General features: G+C 43.1%; 1 protein-coding gene across 1 annotated transcript; it reads right to left on the bottom strand.

The window, feature by feature from the left end:
* Positions 1–434: 434 nt before the first annotated feature.
* LOC138778115 (lysine-specific demethylase RSBN1L-like) lies at positions 435–22,107 on the bottom strand. The gene is made up of 4 exons (XM_069956371.1): positions 22,088–22,107; positions 20,211–20,378; positions 7,665–7,773; positions 435–1,235 (listed from the first exon to the last, which is right to left on the bottom strand). The coding sequence occupies exons 1-4, from the start codon at positions 22,105–22,107 to the stop codon at positions 630–632; spliced, it is 903 nt and encodes a 300-aa protein (XP_069812472.1). The 3' UTR covers positions 435–629.
* Between the last annotated feature and the right edge of the window lie 459 nt (positions 22,108–22,566).

Genomic DNA, 22,566 nt, shown 5'->3' with positions numbered 1-22,566 from the left:
GGATTACAAGCAATTTGCTGTAGTGTTTGCATGAATTGCCTCTGCATAATGTGCAGATCTTGCGTTTGTTCTACACTATCACAATAAAATGCTTAACTAGTTATGATTAAGGAAGAACTGGGAATTATTACGTTAACTCCACAACTGTTGTAGCCACACCAGACCATGTCCGCAAAGAAAACCCAATGCATCATTATGAACCTTTATTAGGTGGTTCACATTTCAGTATAAATCACACTAAAAAGATTTAAAAAAGCTATTTACACTACAGTGCTGACACCTTTAAAATGAAAAATTGATATAAATAAGCTCTATGGAAAAGCCGGGAATTGTCAAAAGAATTCTGGCTCATCTTACAAAAAATATATATGTTAATGTCAGCTCTATCCTAGAACCTAAAACTCAAAACTTTAGAGAGACGTTATGTTAACCTGCAGTGTTTACAGTGCATCTGGCCCTAAGTGCTTTGATAGTTCACAGTTATGGACAGGCACTGAGGAATGTTACATAGCTACAGAACTATATTCAGTAACAGACTACAGAGCAAGCCGAAGCTTGTCCCATGATTTATCAATCTTTACATTATTATTATGTCATGTAAAATGAAAATAAAACTCTATATACATATTTTAGCACAGAGGTTCCTCTTCTGTTCGCACAATTGGATTTGTTGATAGAGGTTGCCGCCTTTCATCTTTACTTTGGGCAGAGTCTGTGTTACTCAGTCCCAAGAAAGACTCCCTCCCATCCTTGCCTGGGTTGTCCTTAATATGCTCAGTCTTCACTGTATAGGTCACACATTCTGTGGCTGTGGTGGAAACAGGTGGAAGGTTAATATTGCCAAAAGCTTCATTGATTTGGTGGGGTGACACTGGCTCCCGTTTTACTTGCTGGGGTTTTTGCTCAAGGTCCTTCAGCTGCCAAATGTCAGAACACTGTACATGAGAGGTAAATGCGGTTGCTGCACAGAATGCATTGTTTTCTCTCCCAACATCCGGTTTGATCTCACTTTCACTAGGAGTTTCTTCCAAGTTACGGTTCTGAGCAACTTCTGGGTGGTACATCTTGAGTCTGATATGCCAGGCGAGGCTACATACAGCTGAAACGGTCTTAAACTGGTGCACAACATTTCTTGGGATAAAGTAGATGTCATCATCATATAGTTGAATCCTAGCATAGCGTATGCCTTCTCTGCGTAGCTGATTTAGTTTTGCATCATCAACCCATTGGACACACTGAAAAGAAAAGAAACATATGGCTACTAGTTATTGAAATTATTGTAAGTATAATAAAAGTGTTGATAATATTGCAGATAAATTACATACAAAAAAAAACCTCAACCACAAATTTCAAAGGCCCTCATACATTTTAGACTATTGTCAGCCAAACCAGCTGCTCGTGGCAGATTTTGCTACCAGTTTAGCATGTATGCAGCCATCCTAAACAACCATGGACAAATACTGCCACAGGAATGCTCCACAATCTTATATAAAGGCTTCTGCAAAAAGAAGCCTAACGTATTATTATGCCCATGGTTTTAGAATAGGTTGTGTTCTTAATGGGGTTGGCCAACCATAGTTTTTTTTTTTAATAAACATGATATTGCTGAAAATGCTGCATGTACTCACATATATAGTGAAGTTAGATCAGCACCACTGTGCATGATAAATTTCTGCCACCATTGTTCCCTGCTGCTGGCTCAATGACGCCTCTGTACTTAAGATGACTTCCAGGTCTCTGCTCTCCTCCACTGCTCCTGTTTCCTGGATACAGTGTACAGCTATAGAGGACATGCCCCTCCATCAGAAGCAATCTAATTATGGATGGAGGAGTCGCCCAACTGGCAACGGAGAATAGGGGGTGAAAAGCACTGAACTTCACTATATGCGAGTACAAACAGAATTTTCAGCAACACAATATTTATTTTAAAACGGCTATAATGTAGCCAACCCCTTTAACCCTTTGAGGACCAGGCCCCAAAATGACCCAGTGGACCGCGCAAATTTTGATCTTAGTGCTTTCGTTTTTCCCTCCTCCCCTTCTAAGAGCTCTAGCACTCTCAGTTTTCTATCTACAGGCCATGTAAGTGCTTCTTTTTTACAGGAATAGTTGTACTTTGTAATGGTATCTTTCATTTTACCATAACATGTATGATGGAATTCCAAATATATTATTTATGAAGATATAAATAGGTGAAATCGTAAGAAAGAATGCAATATGGTAACGTTTGGGGGGTTCCTGTGTCTACGTAATACACTATATGGTAACAGCGACATGACACTATTATTCTATAGGTCAGCCCAAACACAACCATATGCAGGTTTACACAGATTCTCTAATGTTATATATGTATTTTTTTATGAAATCCTTTTTTTTGGCAATTAAATATTAATAAAATGGGCCTATTGTGACGCTTATAACGGTTTATTTTTTCACCTATGGGGCTGTATGGGGTGTCATTTTTCCGCCATGATCTCTAGATTTTATTAATACCATATTTGTGAAGATCGGACGTTTTGATCACTTTTTATTGATTTTTTTTTATATATAATGTAACATAAAATCGGTAATCTGCGCACTTTTTCCCCTCTTTTCGTGTACGCCGTTTACCGGTCGCAATGACGCTTGTTATATTTTAATAGATCGGACAATTACGCACGCTATGGTATATTATATGTTTATCTATTTATTCATTTTTATATGTTTAATTTATTTAATGGGAAAGGGGGGTGATTTAGACTTTTATTGGGTGAGGGGTTTTGGGGTAGTGTGTTAGTGTTTTGAACTTTTTTTTTTTACACTTTTGAAGTCCCTTTGGGGGACTTGTACATACATTACTTTGATTTATACACTGATGAATGCTATGCCATAGGTATAGCATTGATCAGTGTTATCGGCGATCTGCTCATTGAGCCTGCCTGTGCAGGCTCAGTGTAGCAGATCGCCGATCGCCGATCGGACCGCACGGAGGCAGGTAAGAGACCTCCAGCAGTCCGTTTCAACGATCGGGACCCCCGCAGTCACACTGCGGGGGTCCCGATCGGTAAGTGACAGGGGACTCCCCCTGTCACTTACACTTAAACGCTGCGGTCGCGCGTTTAAGGGGTTAATGACACGCGGCAGCGCGATCGCTGCAGCGTGTCATTACCGGTGAGGTCCCGGCTGCTCACTGCAGCCGGCCCCCACCTGCTGTGAAGCGCGCTCCGCTCCGGAGCGCGCTTCATAGCGGGAATAACACCCATGACGTAAGGTTACGTCATGGGTCGTCTGGGGACAGACTTCCATGACGTAACCCTACGTCCAGGGTCGTCTAGGGGTTAAGGGTCACATTCATCATGTGTCCAAAAGCTCTTAGCCATAGCATGTATACAAATATGTCACCCTTACCCTTCAACATAATTTTTTAGGGACGTTTAAATTCTTGTGATACAAATTCAACACATCACCACATCATGCCAGCAAAACCCTTGTCATGGTGCAAGTCACATGACCACCACTGGGTGGCCTCATATAGCCAATAAAGATAAGCACACATCTGTGGATGCAACTTTATACATCCATGCACACACACTTCCAGATCAGGCTAACATTAAACTGTCAGTTTAGAGTTAGGGCTAATCAGTAAGTATTTATATAACCTCATGACAATGACACCTGCCAAGGGGTAGGAGATCTATATAAGCAAGATAATACTCAGTTCTTCAAGTTGGTGTTTAGAACTAAAAAAAAAAAAAATGGACATGGGTGAGGGTCCCTTTACACAGATATCTGACAGATTTTTGAAGACAAAGCCAGGAATGGATTTCAAAAGGGGAGAAATCTCAATCTTTCCTTTATGACCTGTTCTCTGTTTATAGTCTGTTCCTGGCTTTGGCCTAAAAACCCAGATCTGTCATATCTGTGTGTAAAAGAACCCTAAAAGGATCTAAGTAAATCTGACAAGAGCCAAAGAACTAGATCAAAGCATCTAGTACAAAAAGAAGGTGGGCATCACATCTGGACCACAAAGTATAGTGGCCTGGTCTTCTACATCATGTGGACAGCTGGGTATGTGTGCAAAATTTACTGTCATTAAAAAAATTATTTTTGCAGAAATCAATAGTACAGGCGGTTTTAAGAAACTTTGTATTTGGGTTTATTAGCCGAAAAATGAATTTTAATCATGAAAAAGCAGTTTGAAGCTCTCCCCTCTGTCTTCATTGTTCTCCTATGAAGAGAGGGAAATGAGACACCAAAACAGAACAAAGTTAATTTAAAGCTATATCACCAGACTCTCTCCTCTGATGTCACCAATGACCTATCTGACCTCTGAATAGCTCCACCCCCCCACCCCCTAATCTTTTGTTCTCTGCTCTCTGTTGTAGACATTTCTACTCAGTCTCTCCTCCCCCCTCCCCAGCACAGACAGGATCCGTCTGATTGAGATTTTCTGATTCTGAGCAGTGGAAGACAGAAAGGAGACATGTGCAGCCATAGTCGCTGACACGTGGGCGCATACAGAAAAGTATCCAGCAGCATGCAAGCCTCCAAAACAGCCTTGTGGCCTGACCCCACCACACATACCGCCCAGATGCAGCTACTGTGACATCACCCGGAACAGTAGCTGCGTACGGTCAGTCGCAGCGGTGCCGCGCTACAGCCCCGTCTTACTCATGTCTCCAGTGGCCACAGCCCTCATCCTGGACCACAGCAGTATTGTATGAAAGTGTGTGGGGGTCAGGTGGGGTAGTGTGTATGTTTTTGTATGGAAGGGTCAGGAGGGGTAGTGTGTGTGTGGAAGGGTAAGGTAGAGTAGTGCATGGGGAGGGATGGGGGTCAGGTGGGGTAGTGTGTGTGGTTTGTAGTTTACGTCACACAATTACTTTTTTGTTTATCAAGTACAGTTATATATTACAATTACATATTTTTGTTATTTAAACTATAAATATCGCGAAATCATGGTGTTTTTTTTCTCTCGAAGTGACACACCATCTGAGTTATGCTCGTTTTATGCCAAATTCTGACACACCAAGCTAAAAAGGTTTCCTTTCACTGCCCTACACCCTGATATCTTCTAGCTGATTGGTGCTTCTACTTCCTATCTGAATCCTTGTCAACGCCTACAACTCCCAGCATGCCTCACTGCACTGTGTCTTCCTCCCACCTCAGTCACCGCCCGCTCTCTGCCCTCTATCCCCAGTTGAGGGAGAACAAGTCGCCGGGATAATGATGATTCACATGTCACATCATCCCGGTTCTCTCCCTCTTGTCCCCGTTACGCTGTATGTCTTGGAGGTGAAGGCTTTACTGCGCTGCTCACATGATGAGAGCTCTTCCTCTCTCTATCTGCTTACACCGGATATTATAATACAAACAATACAGCAGCCTCCGCCGCACAGCCCGTATCTGCGGGCTCCCTCTTAATGCTAATGCCGAAGCTGATAACTGATAGCTGAGAACTGGTTAGAACTGCTGGTTAGTGCAGGAAAAAAAAACCCCACTAAGCATGCAGAAGCTGTGAATAATGTCTATTGAGCATATATATATATATATATATATATATATATACACACCTTTTATGGGGCAATACAATACTTTAGTATAGCATTTGGCCGGAATACCCCTTTAATTTAAATTCTAATCATCTCTTTCCATATTTCTCAAAATTTAAACATAAAAAAAGTGTAAGAGTAAACCACGTGGAAACGTCCACATAAAAAAAATAACTTGGGTGATTCTTTGTCACATCATATTAAACTTTTTTTTCATATGGACTATTCAAAGGCATTTGATTCTGTGGCACATGAAATGTTGGTCTATAAAATGAGGATGCTTGGACTAGGGGAAAATATATATAAATAGGGTAAGTAACTGGTTGAGTGATAGAAACCAGAGGGTGGTTATACTCTGATTGGGTAACATACTCTGATTGGGTAACAGATAGTAGTGGGAACCGCAGGGGTCAGTATTGGGTCCCCTTGTTTTTAATATTTTTATTAATGACCTTGTAGAGGGGCTACAGAGTAGAATCTCAATTTTTGCAGATGATACTTAACTGGGTAAAGTAATCACCACAGAGGATAATATATTAAAGAGCAATTTGAAGAAGCTGGAGGCTTGGGCAAAGATATGGCAAATGAAGTTTAATGTGGATAAATGTATGGTTATGCATTTGGGCCGCAGAAATAATAAATACAGTTATGTGCTAAATAATAAAACACCGGGTAAAATTCTGCCGAAAAGGACTTTGGGGTATTGGTGGACAGTAAACTCAACTTTAGTGATTAATGGCAGGCAGTGGCTGCCAAGGCTAATATAATAATGGGATGCCTCAAAAGAGGCATTGATGCCAAAGATGAGAACATAGTTTTGCCTCCTTATAAATCACTGGTAAGACTACATTTGAAAAACTGTGTACTGTTTTGGACATCTGTAGATAAGAAGGACATGGCTGAACTGGAGCGGGTGCAGAGGAGGGCGACCAAGGTCGTTAAGTGAGGGGGTAGGGGCGATCTGATCACAATGTACAAATATGAATGGATAGTACAGAGATCTTTGTAGTGATCTTTTTACTCCTAAGAGTATATGCAATTCTCTGCCACATGATGTTGTCATACTAATTCATTAAATAAGTTCAAGGGAGGTCTGAACGCTACTCTTAAAAAATATAATATTACAAGTTATAGGCATCAGATTTCTGGTGATACGTATTTCCAGGGATTGTTCTGATTGCCATTAAAGTCAAGAAAGAATTTTCTCCCTGTGATGGGGCAATTGTCATCTGCCTCAGAGGTTTTTGCTTTCCTCTGGATCAACTCAGTAGGGTTTCTCTATGTTGAACCTGATGGACTTGTCTTCTTTCAACCTTATTAACTATGTAAAAAATAAAAAATACCCATCTGTAAAGGGCCACAAGAGAGCAATTTTAAATATTAAAATTTTCACCCCTTAGTGACCCAAGATGTGCCTAGATGCTCCCTTAGTAATCAATCGCAAATAGTCTAGATCAGTGAAGTACACATGTACTGCATTGATCCCTATAAACAATCAATCAGTGTATTGCTTGTAGGAGCCCACTAGAGTGACTACAAACTACTGTAAAAAAAAAGAAAAAGAAAAAAGTTTATTAATAAATTCCATCCCATAATACAAGTTTAAAATCACCCCTCCTTTGATCGATTAAATTATCACATTCCTAATCTTGCACAGTAAATGGCATAAGCCATAACTCAAAAATACAGATGTTTGGTTATATCACAACTAGTAAAAAGTTTAATAAAAAGTGATTAAAAAGTTGCATATACACAAGCAAAATAAAAAGTACAGATCATGGCACAAAAAAAAATTACGCTTCAAATAGCCGCACAGACCAAAAAATAAATTGTTATAAGGATCAGCAAAAAGCAATTTTAAATAAATGTTTTTTGTTTTTTTTAAGTTTTAATTTTTTTAAAAGCTGTCAAATATAAAAAAAGTTATATAAATTGCCTAATCATACTGACATGAAGATCATAGATAACATGTCAGTTTTACCACAGGGTAAACGTAAGAAGGGGCATTCTAGGAGTTTATTTAGACTATGAAAAGAAAGTGACCAAAATTTTTCCATAAATTGAAGAGAAGAAACAAAACACAAGATACATATCAACATTAGTATATGAATAATCACAGTTGGACAAGCTTACCTGGGACAGTGGGGGTTCATGCAAGTCTAGCTGCAATCTCTGTACCACCTCTAAGAAGTCTTCCGCGTTAAAACATATTACATCTTTGGTTATCCGGGGCTGTTCATTCCTATATTGTGAATGAAGAAGACACCAGCATATGATCTACATTCTCAGTTTACTTAAAAACATATACATTTGTGCTACTAGAAAACTATCCTCTAAATATGTTCTAAAGCAGCCTGTAGTTTGTGGGCCACATGTGGCTCTTGGGCAGTGGCAAGTACTATCATCATTTAATGGATGAAACTCACATGTGGGCACTCTACTGCAGGATTACACAAACTGTAGCATAAAAGTATAGGTCAGATATATTTAAAGGGGTTGTCCACTTAATGGTAAAATAGTTCAGTGTACAGTATAAGTGTACTTACAGCAACTCCCTGTGTACCTCATAGAGCTACAGTCAGGCTCCCCCGCTCTGTGGTGAGTCTGTTCACAAGATGTCCGACATGGAGGAGCATGTGACCATTACTGAGCCTGAATATGCCTATGGAGAACACTGGGGGTGGGACATGGTCACATGCTCCTCCACGTCAACCATCTTATGGACAGACTTACCACAGAGCAGGGTAGCACAACCTGAATGAGGGGAGTCTGATAGTAGCCCTATGAGGTACACAGGGAGCTGCTGTTAGTAAGGGCCCTATTACATTAACAGATTATATGATTTTTTTTGAGCCAAAGCCAGGAGTGGATTATAAACAGAGAACAGATAATAAAGGAAAGGCTGAGACTCCTCTTTTCAAATCCATTCCTGGCTTTGGCTTAAAAAAATCTGTTAGATAATCTGTTTGGTGTAATAGGGCCCTAAGTGTACTTACTGCATTTACTAATACTGTAGACTGAACTATTTTGCCATAAAAACCAATAAAGAAACAACTGAACCTCTAATATATTACAATATATATACATTTTTATTATTTAAAATTACAATACAATAACAAAATAATGAACGAATACACAATGAACCATGACTGAAAGAATGTTTAAAAACAACGAACATACAATGAGGGGACTGCTGCATATAGACACGAGTAAATAAATACATAATAGACTAAGTAATAAATACAACACAAAAATAAACTATGAACAAATAGTAATATACGTGAGCAGGTAGATAAAGTGCTTTAGAAAGTTCATAGGGCTCAAATAATATAGAGCTACTAAAGTGTCATACCAATAGTGATAGGGATCCAAGTGTCCACCGACGGCCCCCAACGCACGTTTTGGCGTAGCCTTTTTCAAGGTGCATTCACCCCCACCAAAAACACAGAATCATCAAATCTCAGCCCAACCAGACACTGCTCCCTACTCCTGGCCCCCACCCTCCATGTCGGCATCACGTGTCCTCTGTCTCTTCAATGGGCCGGGCTAACCCAGCCCACTGAAGAGAGGGAGGATAGCTACAGTCTCCCTCAGCTTCCTCCAGTGCTGCAGTGACCCCTCACCACACACACACATCTCCAACCATGGCCGCTCCTGTCAGTCCCCCGGCTCGCCCCTGTGCTGCGACATCCCCCCCCCCCCCCTGATCCAACCAATGCCTGCTCCTGTGTTTCCCCGGCCCGCTCCCCCCAGATCCAAAGATGCCCGCTTCTATGATCCACCGGCCTGCTCCCCCCTCCCACATCCAACCATGCCCGCTCTTGTGCTGCGCTGTGACACTTTACACACACAGCCGACTTTGACTGCTCTACCTTCCGTGCCAGCCCGATCCTGTGCTTTGCCCCTGCTGCACAATGTCAGCATGGGTATCACAGCACAGGTGCGGGCTGGGCGGATGACAGGAGTGGGCACCGTCGGCTGTGTGTGTGAAGGGAGAAGTGTCACAGCACAGGAGCGCTCACCCGCGACACACACTGCACTCACCAGGGGGGTCTGGTGAGCGCCGGGTGTGTGTATGCCGCAGGTAAGCACTCCTGTTCCAGTGATCCGTGTTCGGTGCTGCGGCGGGGAAGACTCACTCAAAGCTGGGACTCCCCCGCGGCCCTTTCCCGTGACTAGCCCGTGGTACCCAGTCCCTCACCCGCGGCACCCCGGCAAAAACAGTTTCCCCAAAGACCGTACATCATGGACCAGACATAAGCATTGCATGATGGGAGGTGTAGTTTTCTGGCCGGCGCCATGTTTGATATAGTTTGGCTTTTAAAAAAACTTGTAACTATGGAGCGGAAGCAGCTAGAAAGACGGAAGATGGCTCAAAATACTTAGGGGGGGCTCCTGAGTAAGACCAGCTAGGTTTGGGAGCATTTTATTTTTTTAGCTTTTGGGGGGGGGAATACCCCTTTAAGATCAGATATCACAAGAACAAATGTAGGTTATAATTTCTAAACTGAATAAGTACGACCTTTGACAATCTAGGAGGATGCAGTTAATCCAACTAAGTAATATGATCGAGTTTGCAAAACAGGTCACGCTGAGTAGTTGTTAAGGATCAGATCTCATTTACAGTCTACAGCTTAAGGCAACATTATAAGGATGAAGAAAATTAGGAAAAATCAGACAGTTCCTAGAGCAATGGTTTGTAGCTAGGAGTCGGTTTCCTTATGCCTCTATAAAATTATGATAATAAACTGGATATCAGTTCTTCACAGACACCCTTCCTTTTCACACCAAGCACATTAGCTTTATTTTGCGGGTTAGCACCATTGCACCACCACCTGCTTCAAGGCTCATTTTTGCAGTGATCAATTGGTCTTCTGTACCATTTTTGGATTGAAATGATAAAAAAGGTCCTGTGGTTAAATAAGTGGTGAATAAAAATTGGCTTTTTTTTTATTGAATTCATGGTAGGGTCCATAATTTTACTATGGATGTTTTCACAGCTGGGATATCAATTTCGGAATTCATATCCGGGATATTTTTTTCGGAATTCATTTTTTGTTTTTATCTGAGAACTAGAAAAGGAGTGGTTAGATTAAAAAAAACCCAAAAAACTTTTGTCCCCTACGGACTTGAACATACGATCAATTAATGGCTCTTACAGTACACTATAAAGGCCCTATTCCACCAACTGATCTGACTACAGATTATCTGCCAAATATTTAAAGCCAAACCCAGGAGTGGATTTGAAAAGAGGAGAAATCCAGTCTTTCCTTTATGACCTGTTCTCTGATTCTAGTCTGTTCCTGGGTTTTGGCTTCAAATCTTTGGCAGATAATCTGTCGTCAGATCTGTTGGTGGAATAGGGCCTTGACACTCTACACTCCTGGCTGGCATGAAAACCAATAAGCCCTGAACAGACAAGATACTGCACTTTCTAGCCAGTATCTGACCATACAATCTTTGTTTTAAAGGGAACCTGTCACCCCCCCGTGCTGGGGTGACAGGCTCCCGACCCCCTGCTACAGCCCCCTATACTCACCTGATCCCGCCGGGTCCCGCTTCTGGATCCGGTCAGGCCACGGAGATATCATCTGCTGCAGCCCGGCGCGCGCGCTGAGAGATAACTCCAACGCTCATAGAGAATGACGGAGAGTCCAGCGCTCCGTCATTCTCTATGAGTGTTGGACTCATCTCTCAGCGCGCACGCCGGGCTGCAGTGGCTGAGATCTCAGTTACCCATTGCACATCAAAGCATGACGTCTGCAAAGCTGGCAACTTGATCACTATTGGCACTGATCTCCTGACAGAGGAATGCTGGGATGAGACAGATCACATCTTCACAGCATCGTTTCCTCCTCCGTGTGACACATGGAGGCCTATGACATCATGGGTTCCCATGGAAACAACCCAAGTGTGATTCACTGTTTCCATCCTGCTCTCAGGTCCTTATGCTGAACACTGAGCTTACTAATCATTTCAGATCTGTTACTACTAGAGATGAGCGAACATGCTCGTCCGAATTTGGTACTTGATCGAGTATTAGGGTACTCGATGGTACTCGTTACTCAGACGAGCATCTCGCGATACTCAAGGAAATCTCATCATCCGTTTCCTGAAAGTTTGCGCTCTTTTTCGCAGCCAATAAACATGCAGGAGACTCTTTGGTACATCCTGCGATGACGTGGGACCCATATATGTCAATAGCAGCGATTGGTTGGCCAGATCAGATGACCCTGCCATGTAAAACTCGGCGCCGGCAAGGCTCGCTTCAGACGCATGCTGTGAGAGATCAGGGACAGAGCTGCTGCTGGTCAGGGAGAGTGTCAGTGTAGGATTTAGCGTTCCAGTAGGCAGGGTATATACTAGCAATATAAACAAACAGCCCTTTTCAGGGCTTAAAAGCTTTTATTAATACTATTACTACAGACTGCTGGCTGGGAGTTGCAGTGCTGCTACCACAATTTAACCAGCACACTGTGGTGACCAGCTGCTGGCAGAAAGGGGACATTAGGTGTTGCATACACACCCTAAGAAGTGCTCAGTGTACTCCTTCGATTTTGGGGCTGGTGGTCCTGTTGTACTGCACTGTATAGCTGGGATTTGTAGTACATCCTGCATAGAACTTACTTCACTGCTCATTGTATTGCGGTGAACAGAAAAAAAGACCTCCCTCCAACCAGGGTAGAAAATCAGGCGCGGATCCAACGGAGATGAAAGATATATTTTAAAATTTAATGTTTAAAACATTCATGGCGACACAACGCGTTTCTAAACCGAACCGGTTTCTTTCTCAAGTGTCATCTTGGAGGATGACACTTGAGAAAGAAACCGGTTCGGTTTAGAAATGCGTTGTGTCGCCATAAATGTTTTAAACATTAAATTTTAAAATATATCTTTCATCTCCGTTGGATCTGCGCCTGATTTTCTACCCTGGTTGGAGGGAGGTCTTTTTTCTGTTCAGTGCTAACCATCTTGTATGGTTTTTACCTGGGAGTGGCAGCGATCCTACATGTGGTTTTAGAGCGTTGTGCCTCCATTTGCACAACCCTATCAGGTGAGAGTTTTTCAATTATTTATCACACTAACCGCATACCCCCCTGATCTGTGCTATGGAGCACTGTTCAAATTTCTCTTGCATTGTATTGGGGTGACAGTGTGTACAGTAGTTGCCCATACCAGATAGCACCGTCAAGCCCCCCCTAAACTAGTATGTACTGCACTGTATAGCTGGGATTTGTAGTGCATCCTGCATAGAACTTCACTGCTCATTGTAAGGGGGTGTCACAGCGTGTGTGTATAGTTCCGGCCAATACCAGATTGTACCGTACAGCCCCCCTCAACTAGTGGGTACTACACTGAATTGCTGCGATTTGTAGTACACCTGCATAACACTTCACTGCTCATTGTAAGGTGGTATCCCAGCGTGTGTCTAGGTCCAGCCACTACCAGATTGTACCGTACAACCCCCCCCCCCTAAACTAGTGGGTACTACACTGTATTACTGGGATTTGTAGTACACTACCCCTCAAGTGATGATCCCTTTTAGGGATGGTCCGAGCAGAGTTCGGTTCGGGTTCGTACAAACCCGAACCCTCGGTAATGATTCCCGCTGTCTGCCCGCTCCGTGGAGAGGGCAGATCCAGCGGGAGGACCGCCTGGAAAACTGGGATACAGCCATAGCCATAGGCTGTATGCCAGTTTTCCAGGAGTTACTCCCGCTGTATCCGCCCGCTGCACGGAGCGGGCAGACAGCGGGAATCTGCTGCTGAGCGTTTGGGTTCATACGAACCCGAACCTCGGCAGGTTCGGACGATCCCTAATCCCTTTACATGAGACAATTGCCAGATCCTCAAAGATCAAAGTCAAATTCAAAATCAAAACAGCGGTGGGGGGGAGAGGCGGTGAGTCACATTATGCAGGGAATGCAGTCAAATTAAAATCGAAAGGGTGGTGGCGGGAGTAGAAGTCAGTAGTTACATTATGCAGGGAATGTTACCCCAACTGCTACAGTCAAATTGAAAATCGAAAGGGTGCTGGGGGTTGTTGGCTACTTGTTGACTACTGCGGGGCCTTTACTGGCACCCATGTTGACTACTGCTGACTACTGTGGTGCCTGCCCTTGCCTCTATATTGGCTACTGCTGGGCCTAAACTGGCATCCATGTTGACTACTGGTGTGCCTGCCCTTGCCTCCATGTTGGCTACTGCTGATCCTGCCTGGCCTCCATGTTAACTGCTGTTGCTCCTGCCTGGCCTCCATGTTGGTTACTGTTGCTCCTGCCTGGCCTCCATGTTGGTTACTGTTGCTCCTGCCTGGCCTCCATGTTGGTTACTGTTGCTCCTGCCTGGCCTCCATGTTGGTTACTGTTGCTCCTGCCTGGCCTCCATGTTGGTTACTGTTGCTCCTGCCTGGCCTCCATGTTGGCTACTGCTGATCCCTGCAGTTCTCGGTGTGCTCAATGCCATTCAGTGTCTGGCCTAATTTTGGGGAGACTCACTTTCTTCCTCACTCACTTTTAATGGTTCTCTGTGAGCTCACTGCCATGCTAGATCTGGTAATTTTTGGGAGGCTGACTGGCTACCGCTTCTACCTTGTTCACTCTGTCCTCACCGCTATGCTTTGTCAGGCTGAATTTTTGGGTGGTTCATGATACGCTACCTCTGTTTTTAATGGTTCCCTGTGTTCTCACTGACATGCTGTGTCAGGCTGAGTTTTTTGGGTGGTCCCTATGCCTACCTCTGTTTTAACCAGGCTGTTGCACAGAATTAGGCATAATGGTGCCATTAGGCAGCCTCAGAGGCATGCATACATGCTGCCCCTGCTATTTCCTGTCCCATTTTCGTTGTGTTTCCATCAATTTCTGAGGTTGACAGGTTTTCACACGACCTTCTCTCTACCGAACTTGAGTCCCCTCAAAAAAATGCTTGAGTCTTCCATTGACTTCAATGGGGTTCGTTACTCGAAACGAGCACTCGAGTATCGGGAAATATTTGGCTTGAGTAACGAGCACCCAAGCATTTTAGTACTTGCTCATCACTAGTTACTACTGTAGGGTTAGGCAGTGTCTCATAACAAAGTGCTATACGGCACAGTGTGCCTCAACATTGAGGGCCCTATTACACGGAACAGCAGATTATCGCTCCATGTAATATTAACATAGTTAATAAGGTTTAAAGACAACAAGAGTCCATCAGGTTTAATCTGCAGAAACCCCACAGAGAAAGATACAAAACCCCTATGAGGCAGATGCCAGCTGCCCCATCAGAGGGAGAAAATTCAAAAATAGCAATCAGAATAATTCCTGGATCAACATATCACCAGAAATCTAGTGCTCATAACTGGTAATGTAATGGCCCAGAACAGTATTTATTGTCAGGCGTCTGGAAATGTATTGTTGCTATTGGTAACCTTAGACAGTCTGTATTAGGGCCTTTGTATTTTCTGCTCTTCCTTAGCTCTCTTGTTAGTGGTATTGTTTTCTGCTATGTATTTATTTTATTATGTTATGTATTAATCTTTAATGAGACAAGTGTTGAGCTTGATCAGTGCTCCTCCCCTGCAACCTATCACACTCTAGTGATTGGCCAGGGGAAAGCTAGCTCCGCCCACCTTTTACCCAGAAGGGCTGTGCGGTCTCCTCAGTGACAGCTGGTAGTCTGGCATTGACAGAGTCACATCTAACCTCCCTACGCCACCTCAGTAATCCTGTCAGACTCCATCTTCAACCCCCTAATACTAATACGTGTCTTCTAAGTCTCAGCAGGACATCCTCTGTATTTATTCGTGCCCTGCTGTCGGATTGGGTGAAGTGATAGAGGGTCTCCCATTCACCGTCACATCTTCCTGGCTTCCAAGTCAGTGTGCCCATGCGTCTTCCTCCTACATGATAGCGAGCGGTGACAGCGTCAAGTCTCTTCAGTAACTTCAAGTACCTATTCACACGTACCTTATAAAGGCGGAAAGCTATAAAGTCTCTGGAACAGGTCTGTCTCTTTGAAATCCTATTTATCCACCAAGTCTAAGCTATAGTAACCAAGGTAACCCTCCCCCTGAAGCAAAGGAGTCTGATCAAGCCAACAGTTTGCCATCATCAGATGCACCTGTATTGGATTGTATATAGTTATCCTTCAAGTAAAGTCTTAATATACTTTCACCACTATTGTGTAAAGACTTATTAAAAATTATATGTCCCGCGTGTATACTGAAGAAGACAAGGTGCCCCAGCACCCTCGGACCCCACTGTGACAGAAAGTTTTCAGAAGGTGAGCCCTAAGGTTGCACTACACCACCCAGCAACACAGTACCCCCAGCAACACAGTACCCTCAGCATATTAACCATAATACCACCAAAGGGACATAATAGTTTTTCTTAGCGTCACGCATAGGACATTATAGGAATATTATAATTTTATTTTTATTTTTTTTAAAGAAAAGCATTCAGGCCTCTCCTTTGAACTTATTTAACCCCCTTAACGACAGATGACATATACTTATGCCTTTCTCACCTGCTGGGGGAGTTCAGAGGGGGGCCACGCCGGGACCCGCGGCTATAAGCGAGCGTGGGACCATCGCCGCTCCCGCTAAAACACCACCACCAAGGCAGTGCTGGCCTTGGGCACAAGCGCTCTAGGCCACGCCTCTAGGGCATGGCTGCACCTCAACTAAAGTCTTATTTTCGCCCTCAGGAAAGAACAAACAGCATGGACAAAGATACCATTTGGAAGAACTGCTCTGCAGCTACAAGAAGGTATAAGTAGTTGGGGGTGGGCCCAAAACAGAGTGCTTAAGGAATTTTTTTTTTTTTTTTTTAAGTCACCAAATAATATAAAAGTTGCGTATCTTTTTTAATCATACCAACTTGAACAACATATATAACATGCCAGTTTTTACCATAGGACGAACGGCGTAAAAACAAAACACCCCCGCACCCAATAAAAAAAAAAAAGCTTTGCCATTGTAAAGTAAAATTAGTGGCACAAAAAAATAAGGGCTCATGTGGGTCTGTAGGGGAAAAAATACAAGAAGTGCTATGGCCCTATTAACCCTTAGGGGATACAGCCAGTTTTCATTCTTGTGCTTTCGTTTTTTTCCTCCTTGTTTATATAAGGCCATAGCGCATGCATTTTTCTACCTAGAGACCCAGATGAGCCCTTATCTTTGGCGCCACAAATTGTACTTTGCAATGGCAGACCCTAAAATATGCAGGGAAACCAGAAAAACAAATTAGATGTGTGGTGAAATTGAAAAAAAAAAACAAAAAAAAAACAAACACTTTTTATTTGGGGGTAGGGGATGGGTTTTTTTTTACGCCATTCGCCCTAGGGTAAAACTGATTTGTTATACATATTCCTCAAGTTAGTATGATTACAACGATATGTTACTTGTATAACTTTTTTTTTTTTTTTTATCTAATGGCTTTTAAAAAATTAAAATCTTTTTTTAAAAAACATATGTTCCTTAAAATCACTCTATTACCATGCTTATAACACTTTTATCCTTTGGTCTATGGGGCTGTGTGAGGGGTAATTTTTGCACCATGATCTGTACTTTCTATCGGTACCTTGATTGCACATATGCGACTTTTTGATCGCTTTTTATTACAATTTTTCTAGATTTGATGCAACCAAAAATGCGCGATTTTGCAATTTGGAATTTTTTGAACTTACAGCATGCGAGATAGGGAATGTGATAATTTAATAGTTTGGGCGATTATGCATGCGGCGATACCAAAATGGGGAAAGGGGGGCGATTATGACTTTCATTAGGGGAGGGGATTTTTTTGGTAATAAAAAAACAAGAGGCGGTCAATCACCATACAAGTGCTGTATTTATTCAAACATCACCATAATATGTTACAGGCAGACATGCATTGTGCGTCCCACTAAGGCTGCGATCGTTTCGCGTTCACACGCTTCCACTGGCCTCGTAGATCCCCCCAGTAGACCACCAGGTAAGGAGGACAGTAAATATTTAGATGCAGCTGTCACCTTTGACAGCTGCATCTAAATACTTAGACGCACGGCGATCGATCGGACCGTGCCTGTTAATAGCCACGTTCCCGGGCATATAGCACCCGGGATCGCGGTAGTTCAGAGTAAGGTCGACGCGCAACCCCTCTCTGAACTCCCCTAGCGGCACCAGGGCGTACAGTAACGTCCTGGTGCAGCTAGGGGTTAATCAATCAGCCATGACAATGTGTGGCAGAGAGTTCCATTGTCTCACTGCTGTTACAGTAAAGAATCTGCGTCTGTGCTGGTGGTGAAACCTTTTTCCACTAGATGGCCCTTGCCTTAGTTACAGGCCTAGGTGTAAAAAGATCACTACAAAGATCTCTGTATTGTCCGTTTATATATTAGTACATTGTGATCAGATTGCCTCTCAGTTTTTTTGTTTGTTTGTTTTTTTTAAACTAAATAACCCCAATCTTGATAACCTGTCTCATTCCCTTAATGACCCTGGTCGCCCTCCTCTGCACTCGCTCCAGTTCAGCTGTGTCCTTCTTATATACCAATTCCCAAATCTGTACACAGTATTCCAATATTGCGGTCTGACCAGTGATTTATAAAGAAGCAAAGCTAGGTTCTCATCTTTAGCATCTATGCCTCTTTTGATGATTTTATTAAGGCCCTATTCCACGGAACGATTATCGTTCATAAACTCGTTAACGACCGCTCGTTAACGATAATCGCTTCGTGGAATGGTGTAAACGAGCTATAGTTATATTGTCGTTCCTAATTGTTTGTCAGCATGTCGAAAAAAAAATCATTGGTCTTTGAAAGATAATTCGCTATCGATTCGTAAACTTAGAAATCGTTCGTAAAAAGGTTTAAAAAAGTAGGTGTGTCGTATTGTCATGATCACCCCGGCGAACGTTTTGAACGACCATGTAATGACCGCAAAATAATCGCTAAACTACATATATAGTTCATGTTCCCACGTGTGTTGTGTGCTATCGTTCACAAAAAAAAAACCGTTAATCGATCGCTAACGAGCGGTCGTGGAGCGAGTTTATGAACGATGATCGTTCCGTGGAATAGGGCCTTTAGCCTTGGCAGCTGCTGCCTGGCACTGATCACTAAAGCTTAGTTTACTGTCCACCAATACCCCCAAGGTCTTATTCAGAATCAGTTTTACCCAGTGTTTTATCATTTAGCACGTAACTGTTCTTATTATTTCTTCTGCTCAAGTGCATTACCTAACATTTATCCACATTAAACTTCATTTACCATTCATCTGCCTAAGCCTCCAGCTTCCCCCGTAATACATTATCCTCACTGTGTGTGCTGCAGATCAGTCTCCCTCCCTGAGTTGGCCGGTCTCTCTCCGACAGCGTCCCCCAATACCCCCCCCCTCCCATCAGTCCAGTCTCCCCACTATGTGTCGGCCAGTGTCTCTGACAGCACCTTGGAAGAATACCTCCTGGGGCAGTTTTTCACTTCTTGTTGTGGTAGGCAGGAGAGATTTATAAAGGATTGAAATCATCCCTGCATCCCTACTCTCATTATCTGTTCTAGGATTCTCCTCTGTGAATACAGTAGAAAAGAACGTATTTAGTAGATTGTCCTTTTCCTCATCCCCTCTACCATTACGCCCATATTATTTTTGAGTGGACCAATATTTTTTAATTCTCTTATTTACATAGGTGAAGAACATTTGGCATTTCTGAGACGATCCTCCTTTCTGTTGCAATTTTTATTTGTTTGTTTACACAATTTATTCTTCCATCTATAATTATTCAATGCTTTCCACTTGTTTATTAGTCTAAATGCTGATAGTGTCTTTTGGTCCGGACTTCATCGTCTGTGCATCGCTACATGTAACAGTGATGCGTGGCTGATGACTGCATAAAGAAAATTTCATACATTACCTCTCCATGCTCCCTGATGTCTTCCTGTCTACTCGCCTGCTATCTGCAGCCACCGATGCAACTTCAGAGCCAGTCTCTGAAGTGACGAGCCGCTTAGCCAATCCTGTCTGGGAGAGGACAGGAAGACACGGGGATCGTAGAGAGGTAATGCATGATCTTTATTATTGCACACTTTTAAAGCAAGGGCTGCACAGAAATCACTAATGATCTCCCTGCATCCCTTGCTGCATAATAATAGAGCACTTGTTTACTATTGATTGGCCATCTAATACCGCCTAAGGGACATTTGTGTCATTGCTGTATGGGGCACTGACAAGATATATGCATGCACATAACAATGGAACAGTGTAAACCAGCACCCTGTGCATCACATTCCTTAAAAGGGTTATCCAGGATTAGAAAAACCTTAGTGCTTGTTTCCAGAAACAGCACGATTCTTGTCATCACTGTGTGTGGTACTGTAAGTTTTATTGAAGTGAATGAATGTGAACTGTAATAACCTGAGGACAGGAGTGGTGCTATGTGTTTCTAATCCTAGCATTTGTAACATTTCTCAGTAAAAAAAAAAAAAAAACATAATAGTGGCAACAGGGCACAGCTTGCCCAAAGGGGGTTATAGGTACCGCTCAGATGTTCTTCAAAGGGTCTGTTAAGGTTAACATAGGACAACTATAGCTGTGGGGGAACACAAGGGAGCAATGTATTCTATATTACATGTTTGCTTACACTATGCAGGATTTGTACAGAGTGCATCATGAATGTATAGTTAGCAACAAATCATAGAAAGGGGAAGAGAAGTTGGCATGACTTACCATTCTCCACAATGGACAGCCTTTAGTACACCTACAGCTGCCGTGGTCTGACGCTCAAAGCCTTGCCCTATATGATCCGCATGTGCTCTTGTCCTATCTTCAAACAACATTTCCCGAGGCTCACTAGCTCGAGGTAGGTACTGAAGATTTTTAATTTCATTGGTGGTTCTGGTGAAAGAATAAAAAGGAGATCTTTATAGTCATATCATTCTTGTCCTCATATCTATAAAAAATCTTTAAAGGGGTTGTCCGGCGATAAAAAATTATTCACAGAATAACACACATTACAAAGTTATACAACTTTGTAATGTATGTTATGTCTGTGAATGGCCCCCTTCCCCGTGTCCCACCACCCCCACCCGTGTACCCGGAAGTGTGGTGCGCTATACATTACCTGTCACGTGCCGACCACGGTCTCCGATCCTCAGCAGTGACGTCTTCTTCGGGAGGCCGGCGGATCTTCCCGAGTGCCGGCCGCCCTCTGCAGCGTCATCCGAAGCTCAGCCGCGATTGGCTGAGCATAACTGTGCTCAGCCAATCGCGGCTGATGACGCGGCCACGTCATCAGCTGCTCAGCCGCGATTGGCTGAGCACAGTTATGCTCAGCCAATCGCGGCTGAGCTTCGGATGACGCTGCAGAGGGCCGCCGGCACTCGGGAAGATCCGCCGGCCTCCCGAAGAAGACGTCACTGCTGAGGATCGAGAGACCGTGGACGACACGAGATGCGGTGAGTATAATGCACCACACTTCCGGGTCTAGCGTGGGGGGGGGAAACACGGGGAAGGGGGCCATTCACAGACATAACATACATTACAAAGTTGTATAACTTTGTAATGTGTGTTATTCTGTGAATAATTTTTTATCGCCGGACAACCCCTTTAAAGGCAGTGACAATTACTTCACACCTAAAGACACTGTAGGAGAGCTTGGTTGTCTGATATGACAGTTATATAACAAAATTAAAAGGGTTGCATCATTAACCCTTAACGTATAAAATTCCAGTAAGTCATGACAGCCTGATACAATTATTGTACCAAATACTAAGGCAAGTGACATTTTTAATACCAGCCAAGTGGTTGTGGACTACATACCATACAAGTGACTCTGTACCACAATCTGAACCCCCAAAACCACTTGTACCGTCGGATAGCTGCTTTTAATCAAAGATCTGTCCTGGGGTCCATTTGGCAGTGATGCAGTTATTGCCCTAAAAATACATTTTAAACTTGCAGCCCTGTGTCAAATGGTGTGGCCTAGAGTACCAATGCTCTAGGCCTGCACCGCCTCTCTGTCCCTCTCAACATTATGAATGTCCTGGGAAGGATTTTTCCCATTCATCACGTGTCTGAATACTGCACAGGAGCCTTAACGATCCAGTGTTCCAACAGGTAAGGTTTAGGAGAAACTGTTCTAGGGGCATTCCTAATGGTGAAGAGGGCGGGGAGGCAGGACGGAGAGGCGGTAAAAGCCTAGGACATGGGTACTCTAGGCCACACAAATTTGACACAGGGCTGCAAGTTTACAAGTTGTTTTTTAAGGACAATAACTGCATCACCTGCTGAACGGACCCCAGGACAGATCTTGGATTAAAAGCAGCTATCCGAAGGTACAAGTAGTTTGAGGGGGTCAGATTGTGGGTACAAAGTCTCTTTAAATATTTTCAACTAATATTTACTTTTCATTTGTTATTTTTACTCCATGCACACAACATATAATTTTATTATTTATTTTCCCACTTTTACCATTTTTTTGCGATATTTTTAATTTTATACACCAATTTGGGGACAAATCTATATGTCTACTTTTACCTAAATGTTTATTTTGAATCTAAATGTTCAATATCTATCACCACTGTCTAGGCATTACTGCTTCTCACTTTGAGGACCTTTCTACCATTTGCTACATTTTTATTTCCTACTCTCCAGAGGTACAGGAGAGAATACGTTTTTTTTTTTTTTTTTTTTTTAATATGAATAGACCGACACCGTCGCAGGGATGCCAGTGCTGCGGTCTTTTTTTGAACCGCAGCCCAGTTCCCAGGCACAGGGACAGTCTATCCCAGCAGGTACAGAGAGTCGGACTATCGTGACACTGGGGGCCAGTGCTTCAGACCAGGCCAGTGCCTGGGAATAGACCAAAGCCATGCGCGGGAACTGGGCTGCGGTTCAAAAAAGGACAGCGGCACAGGCCTCCGTGCTGATGCTGGTCTATTCAAATAAAAAACTTAGAGCGTAAAATCTGATGGTACATTTGCTTTAATCTTAGTAGGAGTATTATAGCAGTGGAGCGCACACTTAATTTGCCTAGTGTGAATAGATCTTACATACATATTAACTCCTCAGCATTAGTGCTGGA

Source organism: Dendropsophus ebraccatus, unplaced genomic scaffold, assembly GCF_027789765.1.
Source record: "Dendropsophus ebraccatus isolate aDenEbr1 unplaced genomic scaffold, aDenEbr1.pat pat_scaffold_636_ctg1, whole genome shotgun sequence".
NCBI classification, from domain to species: domain Eukaryota; kingdom Metazoa; phylum Chordata; class Amphibia; order Anura; family Hylidae; genus Dendropsophus; species Dendropsophus ebraccatus.
This window is presented reverse-complemented; position numbering and strand designations above follow the sequence as displayed.

Excerpts from the sequence above, each read along its gene's own strand:
- LOC138778115 (XM_069956371.1), bottom strand. The coding sequence starts at position 22,107 with ATGGTAGAAAGGTCCTCAAA. Across the intron at positions 20,379-22,087 it reads ATGGTAGAAAGGTCCTCAAA|AACCACCAATGAAATTAAAA; the intron begins GTGAGAAGCAGT and ends TTCTTTCACCAG. Across the intron at positions 7,774-20,210 it reads GCTGTCCATTGTGGAGAATG|GAATGAACAGCCCCGGATAA; the intron begins GTAAGTCATGCC and ends TTCACAATATAG.